We start from the raw sequence: 19695 nt of genomic DNA, 5'->3' as shown, positions 1-19695 counted from the left end.
GCTATTCTGGACTTGGAAGTAAGTGAAAGCGTATGTAATAACATTTCAAGCCTGGGATGCAAACTGAGACCCACTCATCTGGTTGCACACATGGCTCTGTGTCCATCGAGTACAGCAAGGCCTATCTTACTATGGCTTACTATTTAAAAAAAATAAATTTAAAACTAGGGTAAAAATGGCAAATTAAAGTACAGATTAGATCAGTAGTTTGGATTCTCCACAAGTGTGTTTTAACTATTTCTTAACATTTCCTCATTTTATTGTTGACATTTCTCATTTCAATGATTAATACAAGTGTACACAAAGAAAAAAACACAAATACGGGCAAAACTACTATTTTAGTATTTGGACCATCTTTTTTCCCCTTTTGAATTTCCAGTTTTAATAAAATGACTTAAGGAAGCTCATCATTTCAGATTAAGTATTAAGGTCTTTGATTACTGTAATATATTAAAATCAAGCAGATCATAATTGCAACCAAATATTTAACATAGTCAGACCATGAGCTGGTGAAAGTAATGGATTAACCAGCTAGAATTAGAACTTGTTGGAAGTCTGTCAAGCTTTTGAGATCTGTGAAGTCTTCTGCCGGTGCAAAAGACCTTCCCTGCCATTTAAGTTTATTCAGCTACTTCATTTTAATGGCTAGTATGTTCAAAAGCAAGAAACTAGAAGTTCCAAAAGTTGGGAAACTGATTTTATTTATTTATTCCTAAAATGAAGTAGGGTCATGAGGTAAGAATGTAATAGGTAAAAGATCGTAACCACTGTGGTGAATAGAAGGTATTGGTTCAGTTTGTTAAAAATGTGCGTTTGCAGCGCAGAACATGCTTTGATTGTGTGTGCTGCTTAAAAATTTCTCGGGCAACTTTTCTCAAAGTAGAACTATTTTCTAATTGGATTTACATTTCTAACTTTAGCTTTAGTTAGTCTACAGTAACCATATATTAAGTAGAAGGTAGTAAACTGCATTTTATGACATGATAGAGGTGTGTGAAAAGAATCAGGTTTTGGGAAATGGATGCTAAGGTATAGATAAATATAAATATTATAAATTGCCTAAGCTAGTATGTTGAGGTAGCATATTCTTCAGTTTAGCAAAAACTAGTGAAATATCTGATAGAATGAAATGTGACTCCTTTAGAAAAAAAAAACACAGAATGAGAATAAAATCAGAGAGTTTTCTTTCTTGCAGATTGGAAAGAATAAATAAAATCCATCCTTTTGCATTTCGTTGATTTTTTTAAATTAAAAATTGTCATGTATGTTTGAGGTTTGTTTTGTGCTTGGGAAATTGAATGCTTCTGGAGACCACAAATAAACCAGAGAAAACTATTGTTCATTTGCTGTCAATTTGCATTAGAATCAGTGAACTAACAAATCTATTCCGTCTGAAATATTACATTTCTTTTTTGAAAAGTAATGCTAACTGCGTTATTGAGAGTGTTTGTAGACTTCTTGCCTTGCAGACTAACAAGAATCTTTGTTATTTCTCAGAAAATGTATTATTTGCTTTAGTTAAATACAGAATTTTGAAAACCTTGTATTTCTTTTTCCTAGGCTGTTCGCTGCTATGAATCGCTAATTTTGAAAGCTGAAGGAAAGGTCGAGTCTGATTTCTTTTGTCAGTTAGGTCACTTCAACCTCTTATTGGAAGATTATCCAAAAGGTAAGGCTTTTCAGTACTTCTGATAAATGTCATTGGGGGATTGTCATTAGATATAGGTGACACGACAGAATGAAAAATATTTAGATAACTCACTGTTTTCTCGGTTTGTGCTATATTTCAAAGCCCATAACAGAATAAGACTGATGATGTCTTTACAAAAGCGAGTTGTTCTTTTCTTTTTATTTTAATTGAAAAAAACGAAAGTTTCTTCATGTTATACAGCACTACCATACTGCCTGCGTCATTTCTCTGGTTCATTATTACATGACTGTACAAGCAGTTGAACCCCCCATGCCTCTGAAGGTTTCCTGTGGGGGGTGGGAGACTCAGGTGCATAGGACGAGAGCCTGTCTTACTGCTTCCTTGTATGTCCACAATCTCAACAGGTAAGGCTAGGCTGAAAGTGTTAATTCAAAAGCAAAAATGTCCACCACTTAAAGTGTGTTTCAAGTTCTCTTTAAATATTGAGTGGAAGAATGGGTATAGGGGTTTGGGGGTGGTTGTGGGTGTTTTTAGGTCTCTGCTTCATCAGATTTTGAAATGACTTTAATGTTTTTTGCCATCCTTGCAGCCATAGAACTGTACAGACGTTTGTGCTTTGTTGCTTGTGGGTCAGTAGAAGGCTTTTTTGGTAGTGGTGTGGATTCTCAAAGATGCTCTGCTGTGTTGCTGACTGAGACATAGGGCTAGATCTTCAGCTTGTCCTCTTTCCACTTCATGTCACGCTGGGTGTCAGACCCAGGGTCTGAGAGCTGCCTGCCTTCCAGTCATTGTGGGAGGTATGGATGAATAGAAAGCCTTTTTGGATCTTACTCTACCTAGCTAATTAGAACAGGTCAGAATGTATTTTTTTTTTTCCTGGGTTGTCTTTTTTTTTATTGTTGTTGCATTTAGTTTTAATATGAATGCAGTTCTGGTTGACTTTGTGTAAGGAAACAAACAACACCCCAACCCCAAAAATGTCTACTCCCACCCCACCCCTTTTTCTAAACACACAAAAATACTGGTTTACCTTGGGATGTAGAAATAAGGAAATGACTTGTAACTGACAGTAGTTCAAAAGCACTGCTTAGTGATTCAGGCTAGCTGTGGACCGTTTCATAACAGTGTGTATATATGTCCAGTCTGACATAAAACAGTGTGAGGTAGGGTTCCTGGAAATCTACCTCACCTTCATTTTTTGGGTGACAAATGTTTAGTTTTGATATTACTGTGGAGGAATTTGCAGTTATCTAGATTCAGTGTGTAAATTCAGAAGGCTTTGAGTGGTTGAAACATCTGTCTCTTCCTGTTGAATACATGGGGAACTTTGGAACCTTAGTATCCACAACTTGTACCTACATCCCATTCTACTGGTCTGATATAACCACTGCTATTTCCAATTCCAGAGACATGAGAAAACCTGAAGAGAACACGGCAATATGCTGACTATAGAATTTACTGAAGAATAGTCTGATCCCATGTTTTTATTTTATTTCATTTTATTTTATGAAAATTCCCAGCACCCCCTCTGCTAACAACTTACTCTGCTGTTTCTGATTAGCCTAATACAACTTGCTATGATGTGAGTGCAATATGGCTTATTGGTTATACTCTACTTACCAAAGACAGGGCAGGAGTGTGGGCTGTACTGTGTTATCTTTGCTGTTGAGTTGATAACAGTTAAAAGTGACAGGACTAGGTGTTGCTATGGATCAGAGGAGAGGTTTACTGATGGAGAGTCTGCTTTTTACTGTGTATATAATTTTAAGAACAAGCCTAAAAAAATATAAATAATGGTTGAAAATACCAGTTCTTCAGAACCATAATCAAACATGGGCAGAACTGTGTGGGAAGAAACGTACAGGCATTAAAAACCTGAATTTAAAATACTTTGTATTTTCTTAGATGCCTGTTTAAAGACACGTCTCAATCATGAAAGAAGTCTCAAAAAGTGAAAAAAATTAGTAAAGAAGTATATAAAAAAAAAGTGTATCTTTATTTTCAAAGAAATGGGATAGTAGTGAAAATAATACTGGAGTCATTGTAATTGACGGGAAAAGGGAAGTTACAGGTTTGGGGTTTTTTTTATTAGGTGAGGGACACATGTTCTTGTTCACAACAGTTGTTGAACTCCAGTACCAAAGACAGTAAAAGTATTATCCACACTGCAAAAACTCATAAGTGTTCTATAATTAATTTACTACTGTTATTTGAACAAAGTAGAATGCTGGTATGTTTAAATTATAAATTTGAAGTAAAAATAAAATTTTATTCCATTCTATAAATTCTGTTACTTTAATTATCATATATTCTAATTGCAATTATAGTTAAATTTTACATGCTTGGGAACTGAAAATTAAAGGGAGTTCAGAAATGTTTTAATCTCACTAATGTATATTTAATTCAGTTTTTAAGTCCTGAACTTCCAGAAGTGTAAAATGCTGAAGCAGGAAGGATGATCTTCAGAACTATAAATCTGTCTAGTCTGAAGTTAGTCTTCGACAAAGTTGTGGAGAAACTGATTTATTTAATAAATTGGATGTAATCAATAAAATATCACAAGATAGTAGCATTACTAATGCTGAACAGCTTTTTTTTCCTTGGAAGCCTATTATTTATTCAATTAAATATCTTTAATAAATGTCTACACCTTTGTATATAGTGTGAAAAGATATGTCTTTAATAAAGGCAAATGTGTCAGTGTTCTTTGTTTAAAAGCGTTTGCAATATAGTTTGTGCGAAGCAGACCAAAGTTGTTAGTTGATTGCGGAAGTTGGACCAGTGATCAAGATGAAGCAAGGCTTGGCTGATAACAGTTCTATTGGGTTTCATGTCTGTAGTTTCTTCTGGTTTGATCTGTCTCATTTTTTTCACAGATATGTTGACAGATGTGGATCATTCAGTTGGGTGTATTCGTTGTGTGTTGGTATTTTCATGTAGCTCATACCTTCTTATAAATGTAGTAAAAAAGACTGTAGGTCATTTCTTTATAAGAATTAGGACTCATACCTCAGAGAAGAGGGACTTTTGAGAAAGATTTGTGGCAGGTCGCTGCATGTCATTATCGGAACTAACCAGGCAAATACTTCTCTTGCTGCGTGTAAGCAGGGAATATCAGTTAGGGGCAGGCTGCCTTGGAATGTGGAGGAAGTTTATGGCTGATGCCTTGCTGAAGTCTAAATACATCTAGCATATATATTTATATTTTTAAATGAAACTTGTTGAAGGTTGTAGCAATTTCTCTTGAAGTGCATTATGTTTTCTGTCACTTATAGCCGCTGAAGTCCAGATTTAATATGCTTTTTTTTCCAAAAAAAAGAAGTACTTGTCTCCAACAGAAGTTGTGAGTTTACATCAGAAATGACTGGATGAAGTGTATTTTCTGCATTATATCTGAGGTTAGACTACAGTATCACAGTGTTTTTTCCTAGCCTTTAAAATCTCCGAAGCTGGTCCGGAGCTTGTAGTTTTCCCAAAATGCAGCATGTTTGGATTGCTGTTGTTAGCTAAAGACTTTTCTCTGCAGCCATGCAATTGAATTGTCTTGTTAATTGCACTCTGCTACTCTTAGGAGAAGGTCCAAGGCAAAGCATCAATCTTTTTGGAGATTTTGAATACTGTGAGCCACTGACTTGTATGATGATTATAACCAAGGCAGATTGGTTCAGCTAAGCAAGCATGTTCAAGGTGGTTTCTGTGCCCAGCTTTCATCATCTTGATCATTACTGGTCAGAATTTGGTTTCAGGATTTCCCAAAATGAGAACATTCACTCCTCCCAGTGAAAAACTATTCTGTTTCCTCAGTAGCATTTTCTTAACTCTAATCAGATGTCTTCCTCCTATTTTTTTTTTTTTTTTTTTTTTACTGAGGCAGCTATTCCCCAGCTGTTTAATTGTTTCAGAGGTTTCCAAACTGGTTGTTCCCTGGGCGTGTCTTTGGTGGCACCCCCCGTCTGCTTGTTGCTGCTCTCTGCTTTGTGCTGGCACAGCTGAACGTGCAGCTGTGTGGGGAACTGATCCAACTGAAAAATAACCTAGCAGAAAAAAGTGACGCAATTGCCCCAGAATGTGAAACCTCAGCCTCAGGTCTTGCCAGAGGAGGTTGATGAGTTGTCATGTAGGCTTTTGGACTCTGGAAGCATTGTGAATCCAGCTAGGACTCCATGGTATGGTATATACCTGTGAACTTTGTTTACTACTGCATTCCTCGGGAGGGATGGGATTTTACCAAAATTATTGTACTGTTGGTATTGGAGGAAACTGATGCTACATCAGTAGTTGGAGATCTTTTAATTTTATTTTTTTTTTCCCCATGACTCTGGTTTCCGTAAGGAGTACTGAGTGCAAGCAATGATCTTTTAAGGTTTTGGTTCTAGTCGAATGAGCTCATGGACTCTGACATCATCTGTGTTTTCCTTTGGGATCTTTATTTTGTAGAAGGGTCATATATATTGGCTGTGTTCCAGCCTGTGATTTGGGGGGCAGCTAACAGTTGCACAAGTGGAGACATACTTTTATCATTTGCCTCCTTGAATTGCTGTCCTCTAAGCAGAATTCCTGGATGTAGAAGTAGATGACACAATTAATGAATGATTTTGGAAAAACATGCAATTACTCACATCACAGTTACTAAAGCACAATAAATACTGCACTAAAGTAATTCTTACTGCTGTACTCAACTGATAATCACATTTTTGTACTATGTCAGAACAGTTTGAATAATACTTATTTTGTTTGTAGAGGCTGCATTGTGAAAAACACTCATATAAAAATATTGGAAGTAATTTGTAAGGTTGTGTTAATTAGTCCAAGGGCATTTTTTAGTGATTGTTAAGTTAAGATTTAAAACAAAACTGAAAAAAGATACAGAATGATTATTGAGGTACTCATTTATTAAGATACAGCATAAACCCAAAATTTAAACACTTCTTGATTGGTCTTGTGTAAATTTGTTTGGTTGAGAGAACAACTCCCAAATTCAACAATGTATGTGTGTTCCCTTGTGCTTTCTATTCCAGCTACGGAGGTGGTTTCTCTGTAGTGGTTAATGTCTTAGTCTTTTAGGACTTTGAAGGAAAGTATTGTCATTAGGAAGCATTTCAATGCGCTGTGTTCTGAGGTATGGAGTAGTAGGAGCCATCTTAAAAAATGTAAGAGAGAATTTACCAGCATAGGTAGGGTTGCTGCAGGGTTGCTGCAGGGTTGCTGCAGGGTTGCTGCAGGGTTGCTGCAGGGTTGCTGCAGGGTTGCTGCAGGGTTGCTGCAGGGTTGTCTTTTACTGATGGGTCCTGAAGAACTGGAATGGGTTTTAAGTAGCATAGCAATCTGAATGAGTTGAGGAAGAGATAACTGTGTTTCAAATAAGTGTGATTTTTTCTTAGGTTTTAGGTTTTTTGGTTTGTTGCTTGTAATTGTTAATAACTGGCAGAAATTGTGTTGCTTCTATTTAGAGCTGTTTATTTCATCTTCAGAATGCTGTTAACTTTCAGGCGTTTTAATTTCAAGCAGTTCACGCCGTTGTGTGAAATTCCTATAGAAAGAAGTAAGAATGTTATCTTAAGCTTAGAACATTAAAATGTTCTTCAGTGGCAGGGGGGAGGGGGTTAGCAGTAGAAGATTGTTATTAGAGAATACACCTGGACCATGTTTTTTTGACTGGTTGTCTGAACATTTTCTTTTTTGGGCAGAGTTCTAAATAAACAATTGTTAAAAGTAATTTTGTGGAATACGCTCTTTGAAGGATTTTTGAGCTTCATGTGATTGTTCTGTGTTCCTTCACTGATATTCTCGCTATTTTAAGACCTTTCATAGAGTTCATTATCTAAAGGATTTCTGTAGCGGTGAACTCCATGTCAGACTTGTGTATATCTTACACGTTTAATTTTTAGTCTCCTGTGCAACTCATAGTTGGACATGATCATGGGGCAGTGGGCTTCTCACCACTTTGCTGCTGCATTATATTTCCAGATGAAGATGTGTAGCGTAAAATTACTTGGAGAACTATTTGGTGATTTTTCTTTCTTAAATATAGGATTTTGTTGCCTTTGAGTGCCTGCTTTCATTCTGTGTTAAAAGAAAGACATGCTTTAGGCTTCTTTGGTTGTCTCTTAGGTACTTTCAGCACAAGTCTCTGGAGGAAGTGGAGAACAGCCTCTTTCCTGAGGCCTTGGAGCAAAAGACCCGAGCTGCATTTTGCTGCTCTAGCTTCCACAACGTTTTTTTTTGGGTCATTATAGAATCACAGAATAATTTAGGTTGGAAAAGATCCTTAAGATCATTGAGTCCAACCATTAACCTAACACTGTCTAATCCACCACTAAACCATGTCCGTAAGCACCGCATCTACACCTCTTAATACGTCCAGGGATGTTGACTAAACCACTTCCCTGCACAGCCCATTCCAATGTCTGATAACCCTTTCGGTGAAGAAATTTTTCCTCGTATCCAATCTAAACCTCCCCTGGTGCAACTTAAGGCTGTATCCTCTTGTTCTATTGCTTGTTACTTGGGAGAAGTGACTTGGGAGAACTGACACCCACCACATTACAACATTCTTTTGGGTAGTTGTAGGGAGCAATAAGGTCTCCCGAGTCTCCTTTTTTCCAGGCTAAACAACCCCAGTTGTTTAGCTAAATGACCTCAGTTGCTCCTCATAAGACTTGTGCCCTAGACTCCTCACCAGCTTTGTTGCTCTTCTTTGGACTTGCGCCAGCACCTCAGTGTCTTTCTTGTAGTTAGGGGTCCAAAACTGGACGTAGCACTTGAGGTGCAGCCTCACTGGTGCTGAGTGCAGGGGGACGGTCACTTCCCTAGTCCTGCTGGCCACACTATTTCCAATACAAGCTGGGATGCTGTTGGCCACCTGGGCACACTGCTGGCTCATAGTCAGCTGGCTGTTGACCAACACCCCCAGGTCCTTTTATTCTAGGCAGCTTTCCAGCCACTCTTCCCCAAGCTTGTAGCGTTGCTTGGGGTTGTTGTGACCCATGTGAAGGACCTGGCACTTGGCCGTGTTGAACCTCGTACTGTTCGCCTCAGCCCATCGGTCCAGCCTGTCCAGATCGCTCTGTAGAGCCTTTCTACCCTCAAGCAGATCAACACTCCCGCCCAACTTGGTGTCATCTGCAAACTTACTGAGGGTGCACTCAATCCCCTTGTCCAGGTCATTGATAAAGACATTAAATAGAACTGTCCCCAGTACTGGGTCCTGGGGAACACGACTTGTGACCGGCTGCCAACTGGATTTAACTCCATTTAACTCCATTCTGCTCTGGGCCAGGCTCACTCCTTGGGCCTGGCCATCCAGCCAGTTTTTTACCATGCAAAGAGTCAATTCCATTGACTCAACCTTGGAATTTCCTTCCCTTTTGATGTCTTTAATTTTATGGCCCAGCAGCATTCATCTTCCTGGGTTAAAACACTATTGTGGATAAAACGTGCACTGTGTAATAAGCTGTTTTCATAACCTATATATGTCTCCAAAGTATTTAATGATGACTTATTTTTCCTGGAAGCATTGTCAGATTTAAAACAACGTATGTGCCCTTTCTTTGCTTCCCTTATGCGGTTCTTCAGCTAATTTTTATCTTACTATTAATTTTCACATTAGAAAAGCACTAAGAAATGTTAGTGCTTGTTTAAAAATTAATATTAAAAAAAGAAATTTCTATTTAAGAAAACAAGTATTGATTTACACAGAAGATTATGGAACTTTGAGTTGTTTTAAAGTTCTCTTTTCAGGGGTATGTCATCAAAGTAATGCCTGCTCTTAACTTCTTAAAGTTTAGCAAGCCAAAAATCTGTTAGTCACATTTAGCCTTGCAAGGTGCCACTAGATGGTGTCAGTATCTAGTTCACTTTTTCCGTACTCAAGCACTAAAATACTCAAACTGCTCCATGTTTGCATCACTTTCAAAGGCCTCTTAAATTTTTAGGTTTCATAAAGCAGGTTTGTTAGAGCAGATCATAAAAGCCATTCTTCTGTGACAGCATGATTTCAGATTAGACGTGCTAAAAATGACAGGTAAGTGGGTCTCAGTCCAGATGTTTTGCTGCCCATTTTCACCTTACTGATTTGCTTAAGTTATGTATTTAGGCTCTGGATATGAAGAGAGATTGTCTCTCAGATTGCTGAAACAATTATGTATTTTACAAAGTTTTACCATTTTCTCGTGAAATTAAGTAGATTTTAAAAAAACACAAAACATCCTAAAACTGCATACATGGCAATTATGCAAAATTTATTTTGTATTCTCTGTGTGAAATCAAGGAATCTTAAACAGGGCCAAATAAGAAACCAGTATTGTCGCTGTCCTGATTCTGAGATGTCCCTTGACCCTAGTCGTAGTAAGAGAAGAAGTCAAACACTTAGGGGCAAATAATAAAAGCTGTCAGCGTTAAAGTAACTGTGGGTGTTGCAAAGTGGGTAGTTGTGGTAGTTCTTTGAACTCATCAAGGGTCAGCTTTGCTCTAGGTGGCAGAGGCTTAAAGACAGATTCCGAAGGGAGCCTGAGCTGAGGAGGTTTCTTACTGTCCCGTAGTTTTAGTTCTTTGTGTGGAAAGATGGTGTTTTTCTTTTCAGAGCTATTTTAGGTAAACATTGTTTTGTTCTCATCAGGCAATATAGCTGATGGTGATTGATCTGTAAAGCTACATATACCATTGGGCATACACCACCACCACTCCCCCAGTCCACCCCCCACCTCCACCCCCACCTCCATTCAGGGCTGGATGGTAAATGCTGTGTCTGCCACTCAGTGGGATGTAGGGTTTTCAAGAGTCTGATCACAAGGATTACCTGTTAGACAAATAATGTAAATTGCCAGGTTTTGGAGAGAGATGTTAATAGGAAGAGTGTAAACTGATACAGTAAGTAATGAAATACTGGGCAGAGGATGGTGATAGATAATTATGAGCACCTTTTTTAGGAATTCAACATTTAACCAGGGCTAATGACATTAATCAATTTTTACTAAAAAGGAAAGAAATAAACTAGTCAGATAATCCCTTTTGGTGTAGCATAAGGAGAAGTAAACAGAGGCAAGACATCCATGAAGGATTGTAGGCCTCTGGACAGACTGTGAACCCTGGAGTACCTAACCAATGGGAAACAGGGGAGGGAAAATTCGGCCGGGGACTAGGAAATAAAAAGGTGTGTTTCAAGAACCAAAAGTGTGCCTACTTGCTAGGTCACCCGTTCTTGCAAGAATGTTTAAATAAAATGTGCTTCGTATCGTTCACTGCCTGAGCCGTTGTTACTGGATAAGGAACATTTCTCACAGTCCTGTTCTTCCTGAGACTGGATGTGCATTTTCTAGATGCTCAGGGGTGGTTTGCATGCTGAAAAAAGCAGTTTCTATAGATGTGGCCTCTAACAATTCTATATATTTAAGAATTTCAGTGGCAAACTTTTAGATTGGAAAAGCTCACTAATAAGTTCCTGATCAGAAAATTGTCTGCAGAATTCTGCTGTGCCTGAGTGGTTTCAAAGTACTCGTTTCGTTATACTTAAAAAGGAACAACTTAACTGAAATGGGGTAGTTCAATTGCATCCGTAAAAATGGGAGTTGACCCTATGTTGTAAGAGGGGCTGTAGTTCATAGAATTTCTTCTTTCCTGACAAAAATTGTCCCCCCTTGGAATGACTAGTCTTGGATGAAAAGTAAAGGTGCAAATGACATTGCAGCCTTCTATGTGTGGGGCTTTTTGGTGTTGTTTTTTTTTTGGTTTAATTCTACTAACGTGATGCATGACCCAAGTGACTTTTCACTTTTTAATAAACTAGAGAATATAATCCTATAATTAGAATCATAGAACTGATGAAGTATAGTCCATGTTTCAGATAGGGACTTGTGCAAAATTTTTGTTGCTTAGCAGATTCACTTGCTCTTTTTTTTCTTCTACTAGTAGGTTGGTTTAATTTTTCAAGTCTTCCTTACATAATTTGATTTCTAGCTGCCTCTTATATTCAAGATTCTTCTTAGGGATCTGCTTGATTAGGGATGTTTCATGTGGTCTCTGGCAAAAATATGTTATCTTGAATCCCTTTTTTCTGTTTTTCTGCCTGTTCCTTCAATCCTTTTTAGTGGAGCTTGAGTGCCTGTGGAGCATGTGTTTAATCTAGATGTAAAGGGGGCTGAAATAAACTTTCACAGGTTACTAACTGGAAGTTGAGCACTTGTTAAATACTGAAATTGGGCATCAGTAACAGTTTCTAGTTGTCTAATGAGGAGGAAAGGGACGTTTAGCTCCTGTGTAGGGGATGCCTCCATGATTCGTTGTTATGCATTTTCAGTACAACACTGACAATTTCAACATTTCGTCTTCAAGATGTTAAGTAGAAGCAGAATACTGTTACCCTAGAAGGAAAGGCTGGATCCCTGGACAAGGTTGCTGAATCCAAAAGTAGGATTGGGCACTTCAAACTCTTAAGAGGAGCACTGTAGTGTCTTCTTTGTTCCTCTGGAAGAGTCATGTGACCTTCCTTAGAATGAAGGTCATATCTTCTAATCATGTAAACATGAAGTATGCTTCAGCAGTCCATACTTTCCACGTACTTATTTTTAATTGTAGTGTGAACCCGTCACGTTAAAGCGTTCATTTAAACTGTTACTATGGGAAGCTGCTAAATTTTATTGAAGAATGGAAGAGTTAGAAAATAAAATGGTTTGCATACGTCAGCACTCTAAAGAAACTGGTAGAATATCATGGATCAAAGACTCCTTTCTTTGATATAATAACTTTTCCCTGTGTTAAATGGAGGTGCTAGAACTTCTCTGAGCAAGTTTGTTTATGAGCAGTGACCTTGGTGGAGCCTGTTTTTCTGTGCCTCCCAACCTTCCTCCTCCCCTGACCAGGGGCTTTATCAGGTCTGAATGACTGAATACCTTCAGATGTCTTCTCTCCCTTTGCTCAGTGCTGCTCACCTCTGTTCCGTTGATTCTGTTTGGCTGGGGAACAGGCCTGTGTATGCTGTGACTAGCTCAAGTTACGAGCAAGAAGATAGGCTTGAGCTCTACGCCTTTTTGCTATACTTGCACAAGGAATGTTTTGGTCACTAGCAGTAAGGCTTTTTTTTCTCTCTCTCTTTTTTTTTTTTTTCCTTTCCTTTGTAGGTCTTCTGTTGCTTCCCTGTTTTTGTATTTTTTTTAAACTGTTGGTGTTGTATAAACTTATTAGTACCTTAACTGCTACAGGGAAACATATTTCAGCCCTCTTATTTAACTGATATGCTCATGTAGGTACTCCTACATTTTTTGACATCTGCACTGAAAAAGTTCTCCCTTTCATTTTCCCAGTATATATCCTTAGCATTGTATTTAATGTTCTTTTCATCTTTTTATTTTATCCATATGCCCTTTGTAATTGACTGCAATAGTTACTTTTTTAAAAAACATAATAAATTATGTTTTCAGTTTCCTAAATCTTGCATAATATTAAGTATTTGAAATATGCTTTAACCCTTAAAATTGAGATAGGTATTGCTTGAGTTAAAAAAAATAATCATTTAAGCATGGTGCATTACAAAACTGTTTCATAGTGTGTGCGTGTTTCTGTTTGGGAAAGCAAAGCCATTCCCACATTCAAAAGCTAATTATGCCTTTCTGTTGAAAAGTCATTAATGATACCTGGGAGAAGGGAAATCTAGAAGGAGTATTTGTGGTAGGTTGTTTTGTGTTATTGTGAACATCCTTTATAGAATATGCTTAGTCTTAACATTCTTAAACTTACATTGTTAGACTGCAGTTTGTACCATATGTTTTTTTTTGGGGGGAGGGGGAATCGTGTTCTTAAGATGTGAAAGACTTAGCCCAATTGACTAGATTTTTAAGTGATTTTATTCTTCTGAGTGGCATGTAAACATACTGCATGTTGATAGTGTAAGGATAATGAGTGTTCTAGGTCTTTTTTCTACTCTGGGCATCTAAATAAATCACAGTTTAGAGCATCAAAATTCGAAGCTGGCTTCACAAGTAGTTCAGTGATGAGGGGCACCTTATGGGCATGATTCAGCATGTGTGAGTTAGGCATTTAAAAATACAAGGTTGTGAGTCTCCATAGACAGATGAGTGCCAAGGTGTATTCTTAAGAGGAGAAAGCTCTGTGTGCCTTGTCATTATGTGTATGTTGTTCTTACTTTGCCTAAAACTTGAGGACTTCTGTTAAGTTGTGGAAATGAATATGCAAAACAGGCATTGAAGGGTGATAAAATTTAGGGATGTCGTTTATCCATGGTACTTGCAGGAAATGAACCTGCACATAAAATGTATGTTGTTCTTACCGTCTTAATCTGTTTAGTGTTTGTAGTTTTTCAAAGCAGAGGCGGTCTGTTTTCTGTTTTGTTGTTTGGAAAATACATACTGTGTAGAAACCATTCTTAAATCTTAAGAAGCAAACACTTGAAAAATCAAAATCTTGGTGTTGCTACAGTGAATCATTATTTAAAATTCTTTATTTTTGGATGATGCCTAGTGCAGTCTTTTATAAGAACATAAAGCCTGTTTGAGTTAAGGTCTGATGTGGCCTCTAAGCCAAAGGGCAAGATGAATAAACCAGAATTTTTAGTGGGGAAGAGGGATGCAGCAATGGTGATTTGAAGAATTTGTTGCTAAGTAGAGCTAATATTCTTCTGAACAGAGCTGTTGTTAGCTCTGTTTTCCAGGTTAGTCTTGGTCTTAGATGTTGAATAAAATGTAAGCTTATTTCGCTTTTGTTTCTGTAGCTACTGAATGAAAGGGCATGTGAAATTGATTTCTCCTTGTATGTCCCTCCGCACCAGTTCTTTAGAAATTACAGGACATCAGGGAGCGTGATAAATGAGCTACATGATTAAATTTTTAAATCGTACAACAGCTCTGTCCAGGGCGAAAATCCCAAAATTTCAAATGATTTCTTTTGTTGTAGGCTTTCTTTAAAATATTGCTTGATTTACATTTGTAAGATTAATAATAAATATACTTTTGGGTTGACATTTCATAAAACAAAATTATAATCTTAAGGAATGCATTACCCACAACAGTGTACTTATCGTGGCAGTGTTACTTTTATTAAACCATTTATCATTTTAATGTTGTGTATTCTGAGTGTTAAGGTTTTCTATCTTTTTCTTCAAAGAAAATGCAGCAGAAGAAATTCAACATTTGTTTTTCTTTCCTACAGCATTATCTGCATACCAGAGGTACTACAGTTTACAATCTGACTACTGGAAGGTCTGTATATGCTGCTTTTTTTTTTTTTTTTTAAGGTATTGTTGTAAATGATTGAATTTCTACAATAGATTAATTTCAGTATAAGTTTGAGGTATCTACATGCAATTACTTTTTGGCATATTAATTGGGTCTTCATGGAAATGTTCACCTTATATGTACAATTTGTTATAAATCTAAGTGGAAATAAATATTCACACCATTCATTGAAATGGCAGATCAATTAACTTGACACATTTTAGATTTATTTTTTTATTATTATCCATTACTTCAGTTTTTCTTATATAAGCATAGATATTTGGATACGTATGAGTATTGAGAGAATCATAACCACTTGAAAGCTGCTGCGCAGGCGTTGGGTTTGTACTTGGAAAAATGTTCTCAGGTTGCTTTTTATTTCCACAGACGCCAAATTGTTTGAAGTCCCTTGCAGTATTTTGGATAACATTCTTATGTAAGGCAGGCAAAAAGACGTGTTAGTATAGCTGTCTTATCTTTTAGTCCATGTAGAGATATCAGGACTTTAAATGATAAAATTAAAAAGTTTCTTACAACGATATTGTGAAAAATAATTAGCACTGTTACATTGTCACATGAAATAATTTGAAGCTCATGATTTAGATAGAGGTGCAGGAAGGCACATAACACAGTAGATACTTGTGTGGTCTTAAGCAGCTGTTTTCCTTTAAAGAGAGCCTAAGTGCATATCTCAAATAGGGAGTGCTCGCTCTAGAAAGACATGAATATTATATACTGGCATTAGAGAAGAAACATTTTCTGTGTTCTTTGCATTTTATAGGGACTATAAGTACGTTTTGAAAAATCCTGAAATAAACAACTTCTCCATTTGGGAGGATGGAAAGGGAGAAAGTCTGGGTAAATAAAGGGTAGACACTGAAATAAGTGTCTTCCGGCACATGGAAGGAGAGGTCCAATTGGAGGGTCCTAGGAATATAGTTCATATTGTAAAGACTCTGCTCCAGTAGAAGTTGTATCGGTGCCATTTTTGTGCCAGGTGATATTGGAGTTGAAGTACATTTTTTTTCAGAAAGAAGCCCATGTAGTTTAAAAATTACAACAATAAGAGCATTCATCAATTCTTACTTCTTACATGCTCTTGGAGAGTTAGTTTAAGGACTGCTGTAAATGAGTGTTGAAATTGATCAATTAATTAAACATCCGTTGTAATAGTTTCTGTTGTTTGTACTCTTCCCATGTTAAGCATTTCAGAATAGTTTGTGACTTGAATTATTTTTTCTGTCTTTTGTTCTAATGGCTCATTATTAGAAGTGATAGATGATTAGTAATTCCCTGCATTTTCAGAGACTTCAGGGTGAAGTGTAGTTGTTTGTATGTATTTCCATAGGCGTAGTGTTTCAGCGTGGCTCAGAATATTTTCAGCAATTAAAATAAATGCAAACTCTGATAGTTTTGCAATTCCATTTCAAGAACGTGGATGGCAGTAAAATGTGTGATCTGTGCTTGACTTACTGAAAGCAATTTCTGTTTGTATGCAGTGTGCTGATACTCAAATATACCAGTTTCTTGTGTGTATATCAAGTGTTTTACCATGCAGAGATTATTTCAAACAATTCCACTTGCAAGCATGAGAGCATTGTTTGGTGCTGACAAAAGGGCATTTTGACTTTTACAAAGAAAAAACCACAAAAACCCAATAATTTTTCTTAAAGTTGGCCTCACCTGTGAAAAATACTATGCTACTGGATCTCATTACAAGCTTCCTTATAAATGTGTAGTCCAAAGTGGTTTTTTTCCATAATAATTTTTGGAGATTTTCTTAGTTTTTATATGCGTGAAAAAGAGCTAAAAGAGACCAAAACCATTTTTCAGTTAAAAACTATTTTGCTGAAACTGATAAAAATCACAGATGAATTATATTTCATCTTATTAATGGATGGTTAAGCTTCTCTGGAGTTGCCAGTAGGAAACTGCCTGGATTTGGTCTAGAGAAAGATCTTCCCCCTCCTGCCCCCCATCTGAGAGGATTTCTTGTTTCTTGTTATTCTTCATGCCTTGTATAAGAAACCATTTAGTCAAGAGCAGTAAGTTTGTTGGTGTATTTTTGTTCACCCTTATATGCTGTTTCGTTATACTTGTAATTAACATTTTTTTTCAGAGAGATGCAGATGTCTTAAAAAAAAAAAAGCAGTCACATTTCCCTGTTTTACCGTTGTGTTTTTTTTTAAGCTGTGTTTTGTTTTCGTGTTTTTAGTTCTTACAGAGTTAGATTTCATCAATTAAGATGTTGGAATTTGTGTTAGTAAAGAAAGAAGGGTGTGAAGAAAGGGTGGCATTTATGAGCTATGAGGAGAGCTGTGTGAGAGTACTGAGAAATTGATGGAGAGTGCTGAATCACAGGAAGGTTATTATATAAGGCAGGGTTGAAAGCAGACAAGGAACACTCTTATAAACTTAGGCAGCATATCTGAAATTAATTACTGTGGTGCAGTGCAAATTTATGTGGTTGAAATAAGTGTCCTGTATCTTCTTTGTTTTATAAATAGAAAACTTCTAGAAGGGTTGTGAGAGATTTTAGGTTGCTTTGGATATGGTTTGCCCTCCTTACATAGTATTTTTTAGTCTCTGCTACTTGGTTTTTTTTCACTGTTGCATGGGGTTGGCAACTGAGCATTATGTTCGTGGATTGTTCATTATATGATATTCATTCTACAACTCATTTGGGTTTTTTTTGTTTTTTTTTTAGTTTTCATGAAGAAACACGTTTTACTTTTTTTTTTTTCCATAGATTTTTCCGATGTTCTGAATTCTTTTACTAGGTTGTTTTCTGTCAGAATTTGGTGCATAGATTGTTTTGTTTGTAATACAGTAGGCATTCTGTTGATCCTATGGAATAAAAAGAGAAAGAAAAAAGCACTTTAGAAAATATATTGTGAATATATGTTATAGTGACAGAAGTCAAGGTGAAGGGTTAGGAAGATGCTGTATTTTGCCATTTACCAGATCAATACTCCCTCCATTCTGATGAGATATGACTTCCTTTCAAAGAAGTAATACCTGTACGGATAGTTTTGAAAGAGCTGTGTTGCACTGTGCAACATATTCCTAAATAGACCACTTTTTGCAGTAATGTCTTTGGGCACCCACAGATCAACATAAAATGTCCTGCAAAATTACTGAGTTTCTGCAATTTTCGTTTTACACAGGCACTGTGGTACCTTAACTCTGCATTTAAAAAAATCATTTGACTTGAGACCTTATGAAGTAAATATCTCAACTTGGATAAAAGTTAAGTTAATTGAGTTCTTGCATTCAAGTAGTTTTCTCAGTGTTTCTTCTTATGTGCCTAGGCTAAAATAAATCTCCCTTCTGTGCAATGTACTTCATTCTGATTTCTTTTTAAAACTTCCCTGTGTCAACATGTTGGGGGAGGTGAGGAGGACTGTGGGGGATGAACGGATAGGAAGGGCAGTTCAGGAGAGGGAGATACCAGCTAGAACTGCAGTTTGTAGATTTGGATGCTACTGAGAAAATAAAGATATCAAGTTGTAAGTGTCTGCCATGGTTATTGGTTTTGACATATTATGAGGAGGCAGGATTAGAAGCTCAGCAAGGAGTAAGATATTCCTGATTTTATCCAAACATGATGGCAGATATCTGGCACCTGGAAAAAGTTATTTTAATCATCTCATGCGGTTGTATCATAATGCAGTTGATCGTACAGAACTCCTTTATATAACGTCTGGGTTTGAGTAGGACTGTCCTAACAGAAATTACAGTACATGAGTGAATTGAGTGTGTATCAGTGTAAAACACCTGGATCTGTTGCCTTGACATGGCTGCCCAGAGCAGGGGAAACCTTAAAAACCTTCCTCCACGGATGTGGGGCTGCGAGAGGTTTCAGTGCTCGCTCGAGTGATTCCTTGGAGGGTTTTACAGAAGCAGCTGGTTGCCCAGTACTTTGACTAGATCTCCTCTGCTTTGGCACGACACTGTTACTGCAGCCTTTACTTGATTTGATAATCTCGATTAAAGTATATTTGTGGCCTCTTGCAGGCCTTCTTCATATTTGTCTCTTAAAATAAAGGATTCTTAGAAATTTAATTTTGGCTATATGTTTGCAAATAACAGAATTTCCTCTCGCGTTTCTCAGTCTTTATAAAATTGAGGAGAATCCAAAACCATGCTAAGAGGTATTAAAAAAAAAAAAAAAACACAACCCAAACTGAAATTTTCTTTAGAAAGCCCAGGAAAATGCAACTGTGTATGTGTGTGCTAATCACGGAAGAAGGATGCGATCTTAGTCCATGCTGAGTTGTTGGTTTGTTACAGAAAGCAATTTTGTAGTGTTCCTTGTTATGTAGACCTAAAGTGTAATTTGATATGAGGTGATTTTTTACAATGCTGTTTTCTAATTAAATCTACGTAGAAATGTTACTAGGAGCGTTATCAACCTTATGGCTAAAACACTTTTAATTCGTAGTAAGGCTTGTTTTTCCAAAGAACTAAAGTAACAAAAGACCACAAGTGTTCATTTATAAATGTGACCTCTTGCTTGTTTTAATATTCTTATGCAGTTTCTTTTCATCTCTCTAACTTCTCTGTTTTGATAGGCCAAATGTCTTTTTTGGTATGTTTTCTTAATGCTATAAAATAGGAAAACAATTAAAAAAACATTAATGCTTTAATTTTGTATGTTTTGCTGTCTCTTTTTCTCTAGACTCTATTTCCCCCTTTTTAAATAGTTGGACAAAAAAGCAATTACTAGACATACTGATAACAGCAAATAAGAGAATATTTTGCACCTTAGAGGATCTGTTATAAGACAGCAATTTTCCACTTCATTGACTCACAACTGTT

At 36.8% G+C, this 19695-nt stretch overlaps 1 protein-coding gene across 9 annotated transcripts in view; it reads left to right on the top strand.

Moving 5' to 3' along the window:
- Positions 1-19695, top strand: part of KDM6A (lysine demethylase 6A) — a 160749-nt gene that overhangs the window by 35163 nt on the left and 105891 nt on the right. For all 9 annotated transcript variants that reach the window (XM_074603343.1, XM_074603316.1, XM_074603325.1 and 6 more), the window contains exons 3-4: positions 1561-1669; positions 14810-14859. In XM_074603343.1, the coding sequence (XP_074459444.1) occupies positions 1561-1669; positions 14810-14859 (159 nt within the window). The remainder of the gene's footprint in view (positions 1-1560; positions 1670-14809; positions 14860-19695) is intronic.

Source organism: Larus michahellis, chromosome 1 (genome assembly GCF_964199755.1).
Source record: "Larus michahellis chromosome 1, bLarMic1.1, whole genome shotgun sequence".
Taxonomy (NCBI): Eukaryota; Metazoa; Chordata; class Aves; order Charadriiformes; family Laridae; genus Larus; species Larus michahellis.
This window is presented reverse-complemented; position numbering and strand designations above follow the sequence as displayed.